Below are 12597 nucleotides of genomic sequence, written 5' to 3' on the forward strand. Positions count from 1 at the left end.
GCCACAAAAAAATTACTTCCAGAGCTAAAAATAATAGCTTTCCAACTGATATTTTTTTTCTGGTATGGTATTGGGGATTGAACTCAGAAACTCATGTGAGGTGAGTTGCTCTACCACTGAGCTACATTCCCAGCCCTGATTTTTTTTTTTTTTTTTTTTTTGGTACAAGAAATCGAATCCAGGAGTGCTTAACCACTGAGCCACCTCCTCACCCCTTGTTTATATTATCTTTAGAGACAGGGTCTCACAGAGTTGCTTAGGGCCTCACTGTGTTGCTAGGCTGGCCTTGAAATCACAATATTCCTGCCTCAGCCTCCTGAGCTGCCTAGCCCTGATTTTTACAAACCCTATCTTATAAGTAGAATTAAATCTCTTTTTGAAACAAGAGGAGTAAAATAATAACAATAGTTGAACATAGTTGTGCAGTCTTGTAATCCCAGCTAATTGGGAGGCTGAAGTAGCAGAATCAGAAATTTGAGGCCAGCCTGGGCAACTTAGAGGCTCTGTCTCAAAAAATAAAAAGGGCTCAGTAGTAAAGGGACCCTCAGTTCAATCCTCAGTAGTCCATGCAATAAGAAAAATAATAACAGGTGCCAGTAATTGACTCTGTATGCCAGGCACTTTACAAGTGATACCATTTTTCATGAAATTCCTAACAACCTTATTAGGTAATAACAACAGCTAAAGCTTATGCAGCAATTACTGTGTGTTAGGTAGTATTCTAAAGTACCTTGCTTATATCAACTTATTTAATTCCACAAATGTATGAATTAGGTTCTATTTTTGCGCTTGCTTTTTAGATGAAGAAACAGACCACCTAGAGGTTGGGAAATAGTTCAGTCATGCAGCTTACTTACTGACCCGGGATTTGAATCCAAGGATGTCCTGGAGTCCATACCTTTTGAGAAATATTATCCAGGCACATTAACTGATAGCATTAACTCAGCTCATGAGAAAGATGGTAATATCTTCATTTTACAGATGAGGAAACTGAGGTTCCAGGTGGGGAAGTGGCTATATACTAGGAGACTTGGCAGAACCAGGCCTCAAGCCCAGGTTTTGAACTGGTCTGACTGTAGAGCCTGGTGTTTCATTGTGGAACAGCCTAGAAGAGAGGGCATACTCCCTGGGGTCCTACCTCCACCTCACCTGCTTATAGATGAGCTCAAAGGCTCCTGTGTCACAGTTACGATCTAGCCGCCGGTCGATGACCACGCGCAAGGTGTCAGCTTGTACACCAGCACAAAGCCGCGCAGTGACAGCCGTGGAGGGTGCCATGGTGGGACTGGCATTGATCTCAATCAGCCAGGGCTGGAAATCCTCACCAAATACAAAGTCCGCCCCATAGAGCTCGAAGCTGGCCTTCCGACACTGCACTGTATCTTGGGAGGTCTGAAGTGCATGGATCACAGCAGCCTTCATACCAGGCACAATGATGGTGGACCAAGCATTTGGGGCCCCCATCTCCTGCAGGTGGGCCTGGAACTTCTGGCTGGACCACATGTTGTCTGGGGGTAGCATGGGATGGCGATGGCAGGAGTTTTCGAGGTGCTTCTGGATAGAGTTATTACAGAGGTGCACAGAGCTAAAACAGAAAGTAGAGGGGGCTGGGGATATGGCTCAGTTGGTAGAGTGCTTGCCTCACATGAACAAGGTCCTGGGTTCAATCCCCACCACCAAAAAAAAAAAAAAAAAAAAACAAAACCAGAAAACAGAAACCTGGGGTTCAGGCCCTGCTGCTCCTCCCACCTAAACTGGGGGAGGGCAGGCAAATCATGGCATCAGCCTGGGCCATCCTGGTCAGTTCAACATGAAATGGGGCCCTAGTGGGGAGGACAAGAACAACAAAGGCCTGGGCCCCATATTCTCCTAGTTTTTATCTCTCAGGATGGCCTGAGGGTGCTAACCATGGTAGCCACAGTACTGCTTGTGCCTAGTTTGTCCTCCCAGTGCTTGGAAGACAAGCAGGTAGGTAAGAGTATGGCCTTGTAGTTGTCAAGATGTGGTCAAGCCCATCTTCATCAAGGACTAGCTGTAAGATCTTAGGCAAGTCATCAAACCTGTAAATTGGGGGTGATGACAGTACCCACTGCATTGGGCTTTTATGAAAAATATGTACACAAAGTGCTTAGCACCTATCACATATGAAGCACGATAATCAACAGTTTTTACTCTCATATTACTTCCTCCATTCTCCATATGTGGAAACCAAGGTTTAAGTTTTTGTTTTGTTTTTTGTTACTAGGGATTGAACCCAGGATTGCTTAACCACTGAGCCACATCCCCGGCCCTTTTTGTATTTTATTTAGAGACAGGGCCTTGCTAAGTTGCTTAGGGCCTCGCTAAAATTTGCTGAGGCTGGCTTTGAACTTGAGATCCTCCTGCCTGAGCCTCCTGAGCCACTGGGATGACAGGTACTCTTGATAAGTATCTGTTGGATGGAAATATGGTTGGGTGGACAGAGGGCCTGCCTGAACAATTTGTTTGGAGCCCAGAAATGCTGAACAAGTCCACTGCATTTTTATTGCCTGTTTTTGTTTTTGTTTTTTGTCACCTCCCCAACTAGACTGGAAGTTCATGGGAGGTAAGTGGTGGGACTCACTTGTCCAGGTTCTTCAGGGAGAAGGGCTGTGTGGAGAAGCGGATGTAGCTATCACGGTAAAACCACACAGTAAGTGGGTTCCAGTCAGTCACCAGGAACCACTGTCTCAGGTCAAACTTGGTGCCAAAGATGAGCAGGGGGCGCTCAATATACTTCTGCACCACCCATTTGCCGTCCTTCATCATCATGGGGTTGCAGTCCACCAGCTTCAGCATCTCCTCCAGGTGATCCATGCACATGATGCCTAAGGGGAGAAGGGGCAGTCAGGGCCCAGGAGGTGAAGCCTGGCCTGGGAGAAGGGCCAAGGGACAATGGGCAGTTCATGATAAGCTCTCATCCACACAGAACAGTCAGGACCACATGGGAAAGGATGCTTCTATAAATTAGTATACTGTTCCCTTTGGGAAAACTGAGAATTTGTTAAGGATTTTAATTTTTTTTGTAACATTATTTTGGTTTGATTGAAAAGGAATATATACATTGAAAATTTCTTAGTATTATTAACTTTCTTATGTTGTTATTTTGTGGCACTAGGGATTGAATCCACTGAGCTATATAACACTGAGCTATATCCCCAATTTTTTTACTTTTTATTTTGAGACAGGGTCCCACTAAATTGCTGAGGCTGGCCTCAAATTTGTGATCCTCCTGCCTCAGGATGCTGATGCATGTGCCACTCTGTCCTGCTATGTACTGGGCTGCTGCTTTTATTTTTGTACCGGGCTTTAAAAGTATGTGTGTATATTATTTTTCTTTAATAATTAATAAAATATAAATCAGCAAAACCAAAAATTAGTATAAAATGGCATATAAAAATAAATCTGTTTTCAGAGGCAGCCAACTACTGCTTCCAGGTATTTATGGAATACTTATGGATCCTTAAGGATTTTCTTCCAGGTTATATGAGAATAACATGTGCCTTGGTTACACAGTATTACACAAATTAAAGCAGGCTAATGATTGAGAATAGTGCTTGGGTTAAACATTCAATAAATGTTAACACATGTTATTAATACCATCTATTGAATACATTTCTAGCCATTAGTTTCCTGACTCCAAGGGTATGTGCACTGTTCATTTTATATTGCCAAAGATGTTCTTCCAATTTCCAGTCCCAGCAAGAATGAATGAATTTGTGTTTGTTCAAATCCTACCCAACACTGTTTATTATCTTCTAGGTAGAAAATGTTTTTTTTTTTTTTTTTTTTTTTGTGAGAAAAAAGTAAAAGTTTTATTTCTTTGCTAGCAAAGGGGAAACCCAGTGGACCCCTCTCCTGGAGATTCTGATTCTGCCCATCAGAGTTTTTTTTTTGTTTTGTTTTGTTTTGTTTTTTAAAGATGGGGTCTCACTATATTGCTCAGGCTGGTCTGGAACTCCTGGGCTCAAGCAAGCTTCCTGCCTCAGCCTCCTGACTAGCTGGGACTATGAATGCACACCAGCATGTCTGGCTTAAGGCATAGTTTTGTTTTGTTTTAACAGATATTTTGTTTAGTTGTAGATGAATACAATGCCTTTATTTTATTTATTTAGTTTTACGTGGTTATGAGGATCAAACCTAGTGCCTCACCCATGCTAGGCAAGAGCTCTACCACTGAACTACAACCCCAGCCCCAGGGCATGTTTTTCTTACTGGAAAGACCCTTAGGTTTCCTTTTTGAGGAGTTCTTAAACTTGTTGAGGTACCTGAAATTTGGGCATAATTTTAATGCTAGTAAATATCAGAATCATATCACCAGACACATAAACTCACAAATAAGCTCACTCCTTAACTTCCAAATTAACTTTATTGCCTGCCAATGGCACAGAAAAACTTGTGCCTGATTCCCAGTCTGGATCTTTTCTTAGAGGACCAAGCTGGTCAGTAAGATTCCTAAGAACATAATACCTTATATAAAAAAAGATTACAACTGGTGCTGGGGCTGTAGCTCAGTGGTGGAGCACTTGTCTGGTACATGCGAGGCACTGAGTTGGATCCTCAGCACCACATAAAAATAAAATAAAGGTATTTTGTCCATCTACAACTAAAAATATATATTTTTTTAAAATTACAACTGAGCAGGGATTGTAGCTGAGTGGTAGAGCACTTGCCTAGTATGTGTAAGGCAGTGGGTTCAATTCTCAGCACACATATAAATAAATGAATAAAATAAAGGTCTATCAACATCTAAAATAATATTTTTAAAAAATCATAACTGCCAGTTGCCATGTAATTCCAGTGACTCAGTAAGCTGAGGCAGAAGGATCAAGTTCAAAGCCAACCTCAGCAACTTAGCAAAGTCCTAAGTAACTTAGTAAGATCCTGTCTCAAAATAAAAAATAAAAAAGGGCTGGGGAGGTGGCTCAGTGGTTAAGTGCCCATGGATTCAATTCTTCGTGCCAAAAATTAAAAAAAAAAAAAAAAAAAAAAAAGGAGAAAGACTTATGATACACACACCAAAGTACAGAAAGAAACACATTAAAAAGTTAATAGATTATCTCTTGGTGAAGTCAAGGGGCATTTGCTTCTACTTTTCTATACTGTTTTGTTTGCTTTAAAAAAAAAAACCAACACATTTTCATAATTGGAAAAAAAAAAAAAAACATAAGTATTTCTAAGGTAGAAAAAGAAAAGAATCCAGTGCTTTTTTTGTTGCTGTTTTGTGTTAATAGGCATTGAACCTACGGGTGCTCTACCACTGAAATATATCCTCAGTCCTTTTTGAGACAGGGTCTCATGCTAAATTGCCTAGGCTGGCCTGGAACTTGAAATCCTCCTGCCTCAGTTTCCCCAGTGGCTGGAATTACAGGTATGTAGCACTGTGAGTGGTAGTTGTTTCTTTTGGTGGTGCTGGACATTGAAGCTGGGCCTCAAGCATGCTAGGCAAGTGCCCTTACATTAAGCTACAGCTCCAGACCTCCTGGTTTTAATGTGACATCCTTCAAAGGAGCATTCTGATGTTTGGAGCTGCAGTGGCTTCACCCTGGCATAAATAAACCCACCAAAGGGCAGTATTTGAAAGGAGCTGATGCAAAAATCTGTTTTCTAGTTCTCGGGCATCCAAAGACTGTGAAAACAGTCTTTAAAGGCTGGGCTAAGGCTTTTCTTTTCAAATTCCAGTCACACGTAGCTGAGGAGTTGGAATAACAGCTAATAATAGTAGTATCAATGTGGCTTTTACTATGTGCAGCAGGTCCAGGACCTAAGTGCCTTTTTTTTTTTTTTTTTTTTTTTTTTTGGTACCAGGGATTGAACCCAGGGGCATTTAACCACCAAACCACATCCCCAGCTTTTTTTTTCCCTCCCCAGTTGCTGGGATTACAGGCATGTGCCACCATGCCTGGCTCCTAACTGCTTTATATACATTATACTCATTTAAGGTTCTCAGTAAGTATTGGCTCCATTTTACCTGTGATGAAGATGAGGCATAGAAAAGGTTAATTAACCTGCCTGAAGTCTTATAAGTAGTGGGAGGCTGACCTTGAACTAGGGGCCTGGCTTTAATAATATGCTATACCCCATAGGGACATGCTGGTGAAATAAGAGAGCCCTTAGATAACGAGCAACCAAGTACTTGTGTCACCAAACTTACCTAAAGCACAGACCCAAACTCAGGGGCAGGAGAGGAAAAGCTGGCATCATCATCAGAGCAGCTATTATATGAGGGTGACTATGCTGACCTACAACTTAAGATGCACTGCTACATTTAATCTCACCTCGTAGGAGGCTTTATCAATCCTCACTTCACAGAGGAGGAACCTGAAGTTCACAAAGGTGACGTGACTTACTCTAGGTCACACAGAATTTTAGTGACAAAGCTGGGCTTCTAGTTCAGACAGTTGGGCAGACTCTGCACTATTAACCTCCCTGGCCTCTAAAAGAGAACAGAGGTCACAGGGTACTGGTGCAAGAAGCAAGGACTGATCCCCACCTCGTCCACGGGACTTGGCTCCTGGCTTCACAATCCAGACGTTACGGTCCCCTTCCATGTCAATCTGGGGCACCACGGCCCGCAGCTGCTGCAGGAGATCCTCACAGCGCTGGACCTGTGCATCCAGGTGCTTGAGTTCTGCCCCCTCACTGTGGGAAGATGGTGGGACTTGGGCAGGGCAGGGCCTGGGGGGCAGGTGGGAGGACAAGACAAGGGGAGACATAGCCCCCTTCCCCTGGGCCATGGTTCAACTACCTTGGTCATGCCTTCCCCTAGGGATCCACATGGCTCTCTCCTGAACCTCCATCCTCACCCTCAAGCTACCCTGCATGCAACCCCTCTGCCCAGACCATAGCAATGGGAATGGTTGAGTAAACCCCATTTACTTCACAGTTCATTCTCTACTCCAATATTCCATTTTTTGCCATCTTCCTTTCTATTAAATTTGCTTTTGGCAAAACTGAATCATTCCAGCTCCAAATGATGGGACACCACACCAAAAGCTTTCCATATATTATCTCTAATCCTCTAATGGCCCTTCCAGGGAGGTAATACCTGTCCCATTTTGAAGAAAAGTAAACTGAAGCTTGGAATGTTAAGGTATTTGCCCAAGGCTACACACTTGGTGTCTCAACCAGGATTCAAATGCCTGATTGATTCATCTGCAGGAGCTTTTTGGCATTCCTCCTTATCTGTACCTAACACTGCTTGATAGGTAGGTTCCCTTCTAGTCTGATTCACTCAAGCACATTTGTATCATAGCTCCCCTGCCTTTGTTTCTCTTCCCATCACTCACTCCCACCTGACTCATTTGTTTACCTGGTTATCATCTGTCTCCCCAAACTAGAACTTCCTTTTTTTGTGGTACTGGGGATCAATACCAGGGCCTTGCACATACTAGGCAAGCACTCTTAACTACACCATCAGTCCAGAAAAGGAAAGTTCAAATAGATTAGTGATGTTCTCAGTCACAGAGCTTGGAAGTTGCAAAGCCAGGACTTGAACTCGGGTCTACCTGACAGCACAGGCCATGATCTTAGTGCCTGCACTGTGGTAAGAGTGGTTTGGACTCTATCAGGGAGGCAGTAGGAACCAGCAGTAGGTTCCTGAGCAGAAGAATAGCAATATGAACAAAAATGAGAGTCTTGGGGAGGAGGTGAGGGCAGTGCTAGATTGTGAGGGTCTGTCCCTAATCACTTGCCTCCAGCCCACAGCCTTGGCTGCAGGGGTACTCACTGGACCACTTGATAGTAGCGCTGGAGGAAGAGGGACCAGCCTGCAGGGCTGAGGTACAGTGGAGCCTCCAGGTCCTTGTCAATGTCCATATGAGCCAAGTTGCTAAGGTGCTCCTCACAAGCACATAGGGCCTCATCCACAAACTCTGGGGACACCGTCATGGGTTTTTTTTCCTGTTTCTTGGGCTGCTTCTCTTCTGCAGAGATAGGAGGAGTCTGTCACTAGAACACATCAAGGCAGGTAAAATGACATATGCCACAGTGCTTATCAATCTGAGGCATGTCACTCACTTCAGGCCTCACCCTAAAGACACCTGAGGTCTAGCATGAACCCAGATCCCTAGGTGCCCTGGAACTTGTCACTTACCTGGGGCTTTGCTCTAAATTTTCCTGCAACTGTAACACTTCACCCCTGGCCACACTGTCCTAGGACCTTTCACTTGAGGCTCCACCTTAAATGTCCCCAAAGTCCTTTAGCACCTATAGCTCCAGCACATAGCTGTACCCTCTCTATCTCTGGGTCCTCTGACACATCTGAGGAAGCACCTGGAAGCGTTGGCCTTTGAATCTAGATATACATGAAACCAAATCTAACATGGCTTCTGTGTTTATTTTATTTTTTTGCAGTGCTGGAAACTGAACACATGCCAGGCAAAAACTCTACACTGAGCCATATTCCCAGCCCCCAACATAGCTTCTTAAGTCCTGAAACACAAAAGAAATCCACTCACTCCCAGAATCCTGACATAAATCAACATTCATCAACCCACAGAAACACTAACCTTACATGTGCAATTCGAGGCCCTAACACACACTTGAGAATGAATCACCAGAAACTGACACCTCAGAGGACTCAATGCACACCCACAGCCCTGACTCACTCCTGAACATCCTGAAATATAACTGGGCCCTCAAACCCCTGCGGCCTGACATACACCTGAGCCCATTGCCAAGGAGGCTTAAGTGCAAGGTCTCTGGCCAGCAGGGAACCCCTGTGCTCCTGATCCTAGCACATAACAGTTTTCTTGTACCTGGCATACTTATGTAGGAGACAGGGATTTTTTTCTCCTTCCTGTATTGTTGCCTTTTACTTCTCTGAATCCCTGGCTAATGAGCTCCTGCATTAAAGGATTAGGGGCTTGGAGGTAGGAGCCAAATAAAGGGAAGGAGTAAGTAATGGGCTGGGCCAGCATGCAGTAAGGGTTTTCTGTGTGCCCTCCACTCCCAGATGTTCCTTATGTTTGGTCATGTAAGGTGCTCAGGAGTCCAGTAAACTGCCAGACTGCACTGTTTTCTCCTCCTCCTAGACCTGATCTCTCCCAGGCAGGGATGGACCATGTCTTTTTAGTCTGCCCTCTCTAGGGTGCTCATTCACATGCCAGGCCCATGAACAGGCTGATCAAACAAATGAACCAGAAGACAAGTGTGTGGGAAGTTGGGATAGAAGAATAGATAGATGACTGAGTGGACTGGAGGACAGATAAATAGTAGTTAGGAAGATGGAAAAACACAGATAGGTGGACAGATGGATCTGTGGAAGGACAGGAAGGAAAGTGGGGAGTGTATAGATGGATAGATAGTATGGAGCTAATGGCAGGTGGGTGAATGAGGAGATCAACAGTGGATGAGTAGGTGGGAGGGTGGGAGGATGGATGGATGGATGCATGCATGGATAGGTGAACAAATAGATTGGTAAGTGGGTGGGTGAATAAGTAGATGGGTGAACACATGGATGAACAGATGGGTGGGTAGACGAAGGGACAAAGTGGTGGGAAGGGTGTTGGACATCACATGGATGTGGATATGGGAGCATGGTGGGTAAGGGAGTGGAGGTAACCACAGCATTTACCTGGGGCCTCTTCCTTTTCTGCTTCGATAGAGTATGACTTCCATTCCGACTTCACCACCAGCTTGAGAACGTTGCGGGCAGCTGTCAGCCAGAAGTCCTCTGCTCTCGGGGCAGGGGATACCCTGCTCAGCCCCTAGGCTCGAAGCCTGTTCTGGTTCTGGAACCTGACCGTGACTTGCCCCATTTTGGATGTGGAACCTGACTCTACCCTTTCTGACTCTAAAATAGGAGTGAGAACCTGGCTCCTATTTCAGTTGTACTCTCAGGCCCAGAATGTGACAATGTGACTGAACTTAGCTTATATTCTGTCCTCAGAATCTAGCTGGGACCTGTTATTTCTTTCTTTAGTTCCTCATCTATTTTTTTTTTTTTTTTTTCCTTTTGGTACCAGGGATTAAGCCCAGGGGTGCTTAACCACTGAGCACATCCCTAGCCCTTTTAATGTCTTTTATATCTTGAGACAGGGTCTTGCTAAGTTGCTGAGGCTAGCCTCAACACCACACCTATCCTCAATCCACATTTTTTTTTTTTTTTTTTTTTTGGGTACCAGAGATTGAACCCAGGAGTGCTTAACTACTGAGTCACATCACCAGTCCTTTTTAATATTTTATTTAGAGATAGGGTCTCGCTGAGATGTGTAGGGCCTAATTAAGTTGTTGAGGCTGGCTTTGAACTCTAGATCCTCCTGCCTCAGCCTCTCAAACTGCTGGAATTGTAAGTGTGTGCCACTGTACCTGGATCCTCATCTATTTTTGACACTTATTCTAGCCTAAAAACCAAACTTTGGCCCAAAACCTAGTTCAGATTTGGCATAACTTAAGACCTAGCATCTAACCTGGATCCAAATACTATTTAGAACACACTGTAGTTGGAAGCTATTCTACCTTAGAAACCCACAGACTAGTCTTTTATGGAACCCAATCTAGCCAATGGAATCTGACATAGTCCTGGAATCCAAAATGGATTCCAAACTCAACCAGTCCACCAACTTTTAGAACCTGCTGTAGAATATAAGCAAGCTACCTAAGTTATTCTGGAGGTCAGGCTGGCCAAGCTAGGAGGCTTATTAAGGGTGGGCATAGTAGGACTGGGGATAGGGAAGAAACTCTGATGGGGTAGATGAGGGCATGAGGAGAGGCCTGCTGCTCCCCAGTATAAGCCAGAGATTTAGTCCTGTTCCTTCAGCCTGAGGGGTCCCGGCATGGGGCTGGAGGTCTCCTTACCTATGAAGGCTTTTTTGTCATCTTCAGCACCCAGGCGGTAGCAACGTGGGAAGAAGGAGTCAGCATCAGCCTCATCAAACCAGGGCAAGTTCCGGAGATTGAGACACAGACCCACCTACGGAGTCAACTGCTGAGGGGGCAGGGTAGGACTTGCCCAGGAGCTCTGGGAGACTCCCCCACAGGCAGCATACACCCAGTCAGGAAGACCTTGCCCGAATGCTCTCAGAGCCTCTACTCCACTTGAGTGGCCTAACTTGCTCACATCTATCTCCTTGTCTGCCTGGTGGTCCCCTTTGCCATGAGTCTCATTCACCCTTCACATCCTTAAAGACCTGACTTGTCTAGGAATCTCTCCCAGCCCATGCCAATGATAAATGACAGACCATTTTATAAAGCTTTTCATCCTTGTCGCAACCCTAGAAAACAGGCCTTACTGGTACTACTTAAAGATGAGGACACTGAGGCTTAGAGAGGTAAAGCCACTTGCTATCAGATAAGACAGAACGAAGCCATGAGTCATCAAATGTGCTCTGCTTAAGAGTTAAGGGCCCTTGCTTACAGTCTGTATTTGGTGTTTGTATGGGCTCCAGATCCTATATGAATCCTGGAGCACAGTTATTTATTTGTTTGTTTATTTTTGGTACCAGGGATTGAACCAAGCAGGGCTTAACCACTAAGCCACATCCCCAGCCTTTTTTATTTTGAGACACAGTCTTGCTAAGTTGCTTAGGGCCTCACTAAGTTGCTGAGGTTGGCTTTGGATTTGTGATCCTCCTGCTTCAGCCTCACGAGCTGCTGGGATTACAAGTGTGTGCCACCACACCCGGCTGGAGCCCAGTTTAGTCAAGATGTCTACACTACCAGATATCCCACAGGAGTTGAATTAGAATCCAAGTCTTTCTATTCCAGGTCTCACTGAATTATTTACCTCCTGCTCTCCTGAGAACTCTCTTTTACTGACAGGGAGAGAAGGGTCGGAAGCTGCCCTGCTGACTGCCCTGAGGAGCCCACCTTTGTAGTAAAGGAGCCAGCTCGGGCATAGTGGTTTATCATCTGATCTTTGGAGAGGAAGCGACAGTCCAGCACATCTCGCCGGGTGGTCCAGATAAGGTAGGGTGTCTCATTCCGAACCATGCGGGACTAAGGAGGAGACAGAGACAGGGAGGAGAGTGTTGGCAGCTTCTCCTCAACTCTGCTGAGCAGGAAGGACAGGATGCTTCCAAACTGTCCTGTAGTCCTCACATTTTTATGTAAAGCATGAAGGACATTTCTTCCCCCAGTGCACATGCTTGGTGGGCAGAGAGCAGACCAGCTTTTCAGCCTCGCTTTGGCTGAGTATTCTTAAGATACACAACAGAATGCTAGACCTTTCTTTGGCCCATGGCCATCAGTAACTTGTCCAGAGGCAGGACACAGCCTCCAAACTGATGTGACACAACATGTAATAGAGGCTCTTCTGTGGCCCCACCTCTCCATCCTTCCTAAAAGTATGGCAGGTAGGATTTATTAATAACCAACAATACCATATGCCACACTCTGTTTGAAGCATTTTCTATAAAATCCATTGAATCCTCTTCCAAACCCTGTGAGGTAGGAGTTATCATTTCACAGATGAGGGAACTGAGGTACATGGAGGGTGAATGACTTACCCCAGGGTTCACAAAGCCACATGAAACTGCCAATTTTCAATGATTTTCAACATATCTTGACATGCAGAAATGGCAATTTTATATAGTTCAACTTAGTAAGAGTTGGTGCCAATCTAATGAACCCAAGTGT

The 12597-nt window shown here is 44.7% G+C and overlaps 1 protein-coding gene across 16 annotated transcripts in view; it reads right to left on the reverse strand.

Moving 5' to 3' along the window:
* The window catches only part of LOC306650551 (tubulin monoglycylase TTLL3-like), a 28696-nt gene that overhangs the window by 10423 nt on the left and 5676 nt on the right, over positions 1 to 12597 (reverse strand). For 10 of the 16 annotated variants that reach the window (XR_013760959.1, XR_013760960.1, XM_079122588.1 and 7 more), the window contains exons 5-11: positions 11830 to 11958; positions 10819 to 10933; positions 9596 to 9694; positions 7748 to 7943; positions 6512 to 6696; positions 2603 to 2846; positions 1150 to 1585 (exon numbers count right to left, since the gene is read on the reverse strand). Coding sequence is in view for 13 of the 16 variants with exons in the window: in XM_079122588.1 (XP_078978714.1) it covers positions 1150 to 1585; positions 2603 to 2846; positions 6512 to 6696; positions 7748 to 7943; positions 9596 to 9694; positions 10819 to 10933; positions 11830 to 11958 (1404 nt within the window). In the remaining 3 variants the exon portion in view is untranslated. The remainder of the gene's footprint in view (positions 1 to 1149; positions 1586 to 2602; positions 2847 to 6511; positions 6697 to 7747; positions 7944 to 9595; positions 9695 to 10818; positions 10934 to 11829; positions 11959 to 12597) is intronic. The other 6 variants (XR_013760958.1, XM_079122591.1, XM_079122596.1 and 3 more) reach the window with 2 other exon arrangements.

The sequence above is a fragment of the Sciurus vulgaris genome (genome assembly GCF_902686455.1).
Source record: "Sciurus vulgaris genome assembly, chromosome: 19".
NCBI lineage: Eukaryota > Metazoa > Chordata > Mammalia > Rodentia > Sciuridae > Sciurus > Sciurus vulgaris.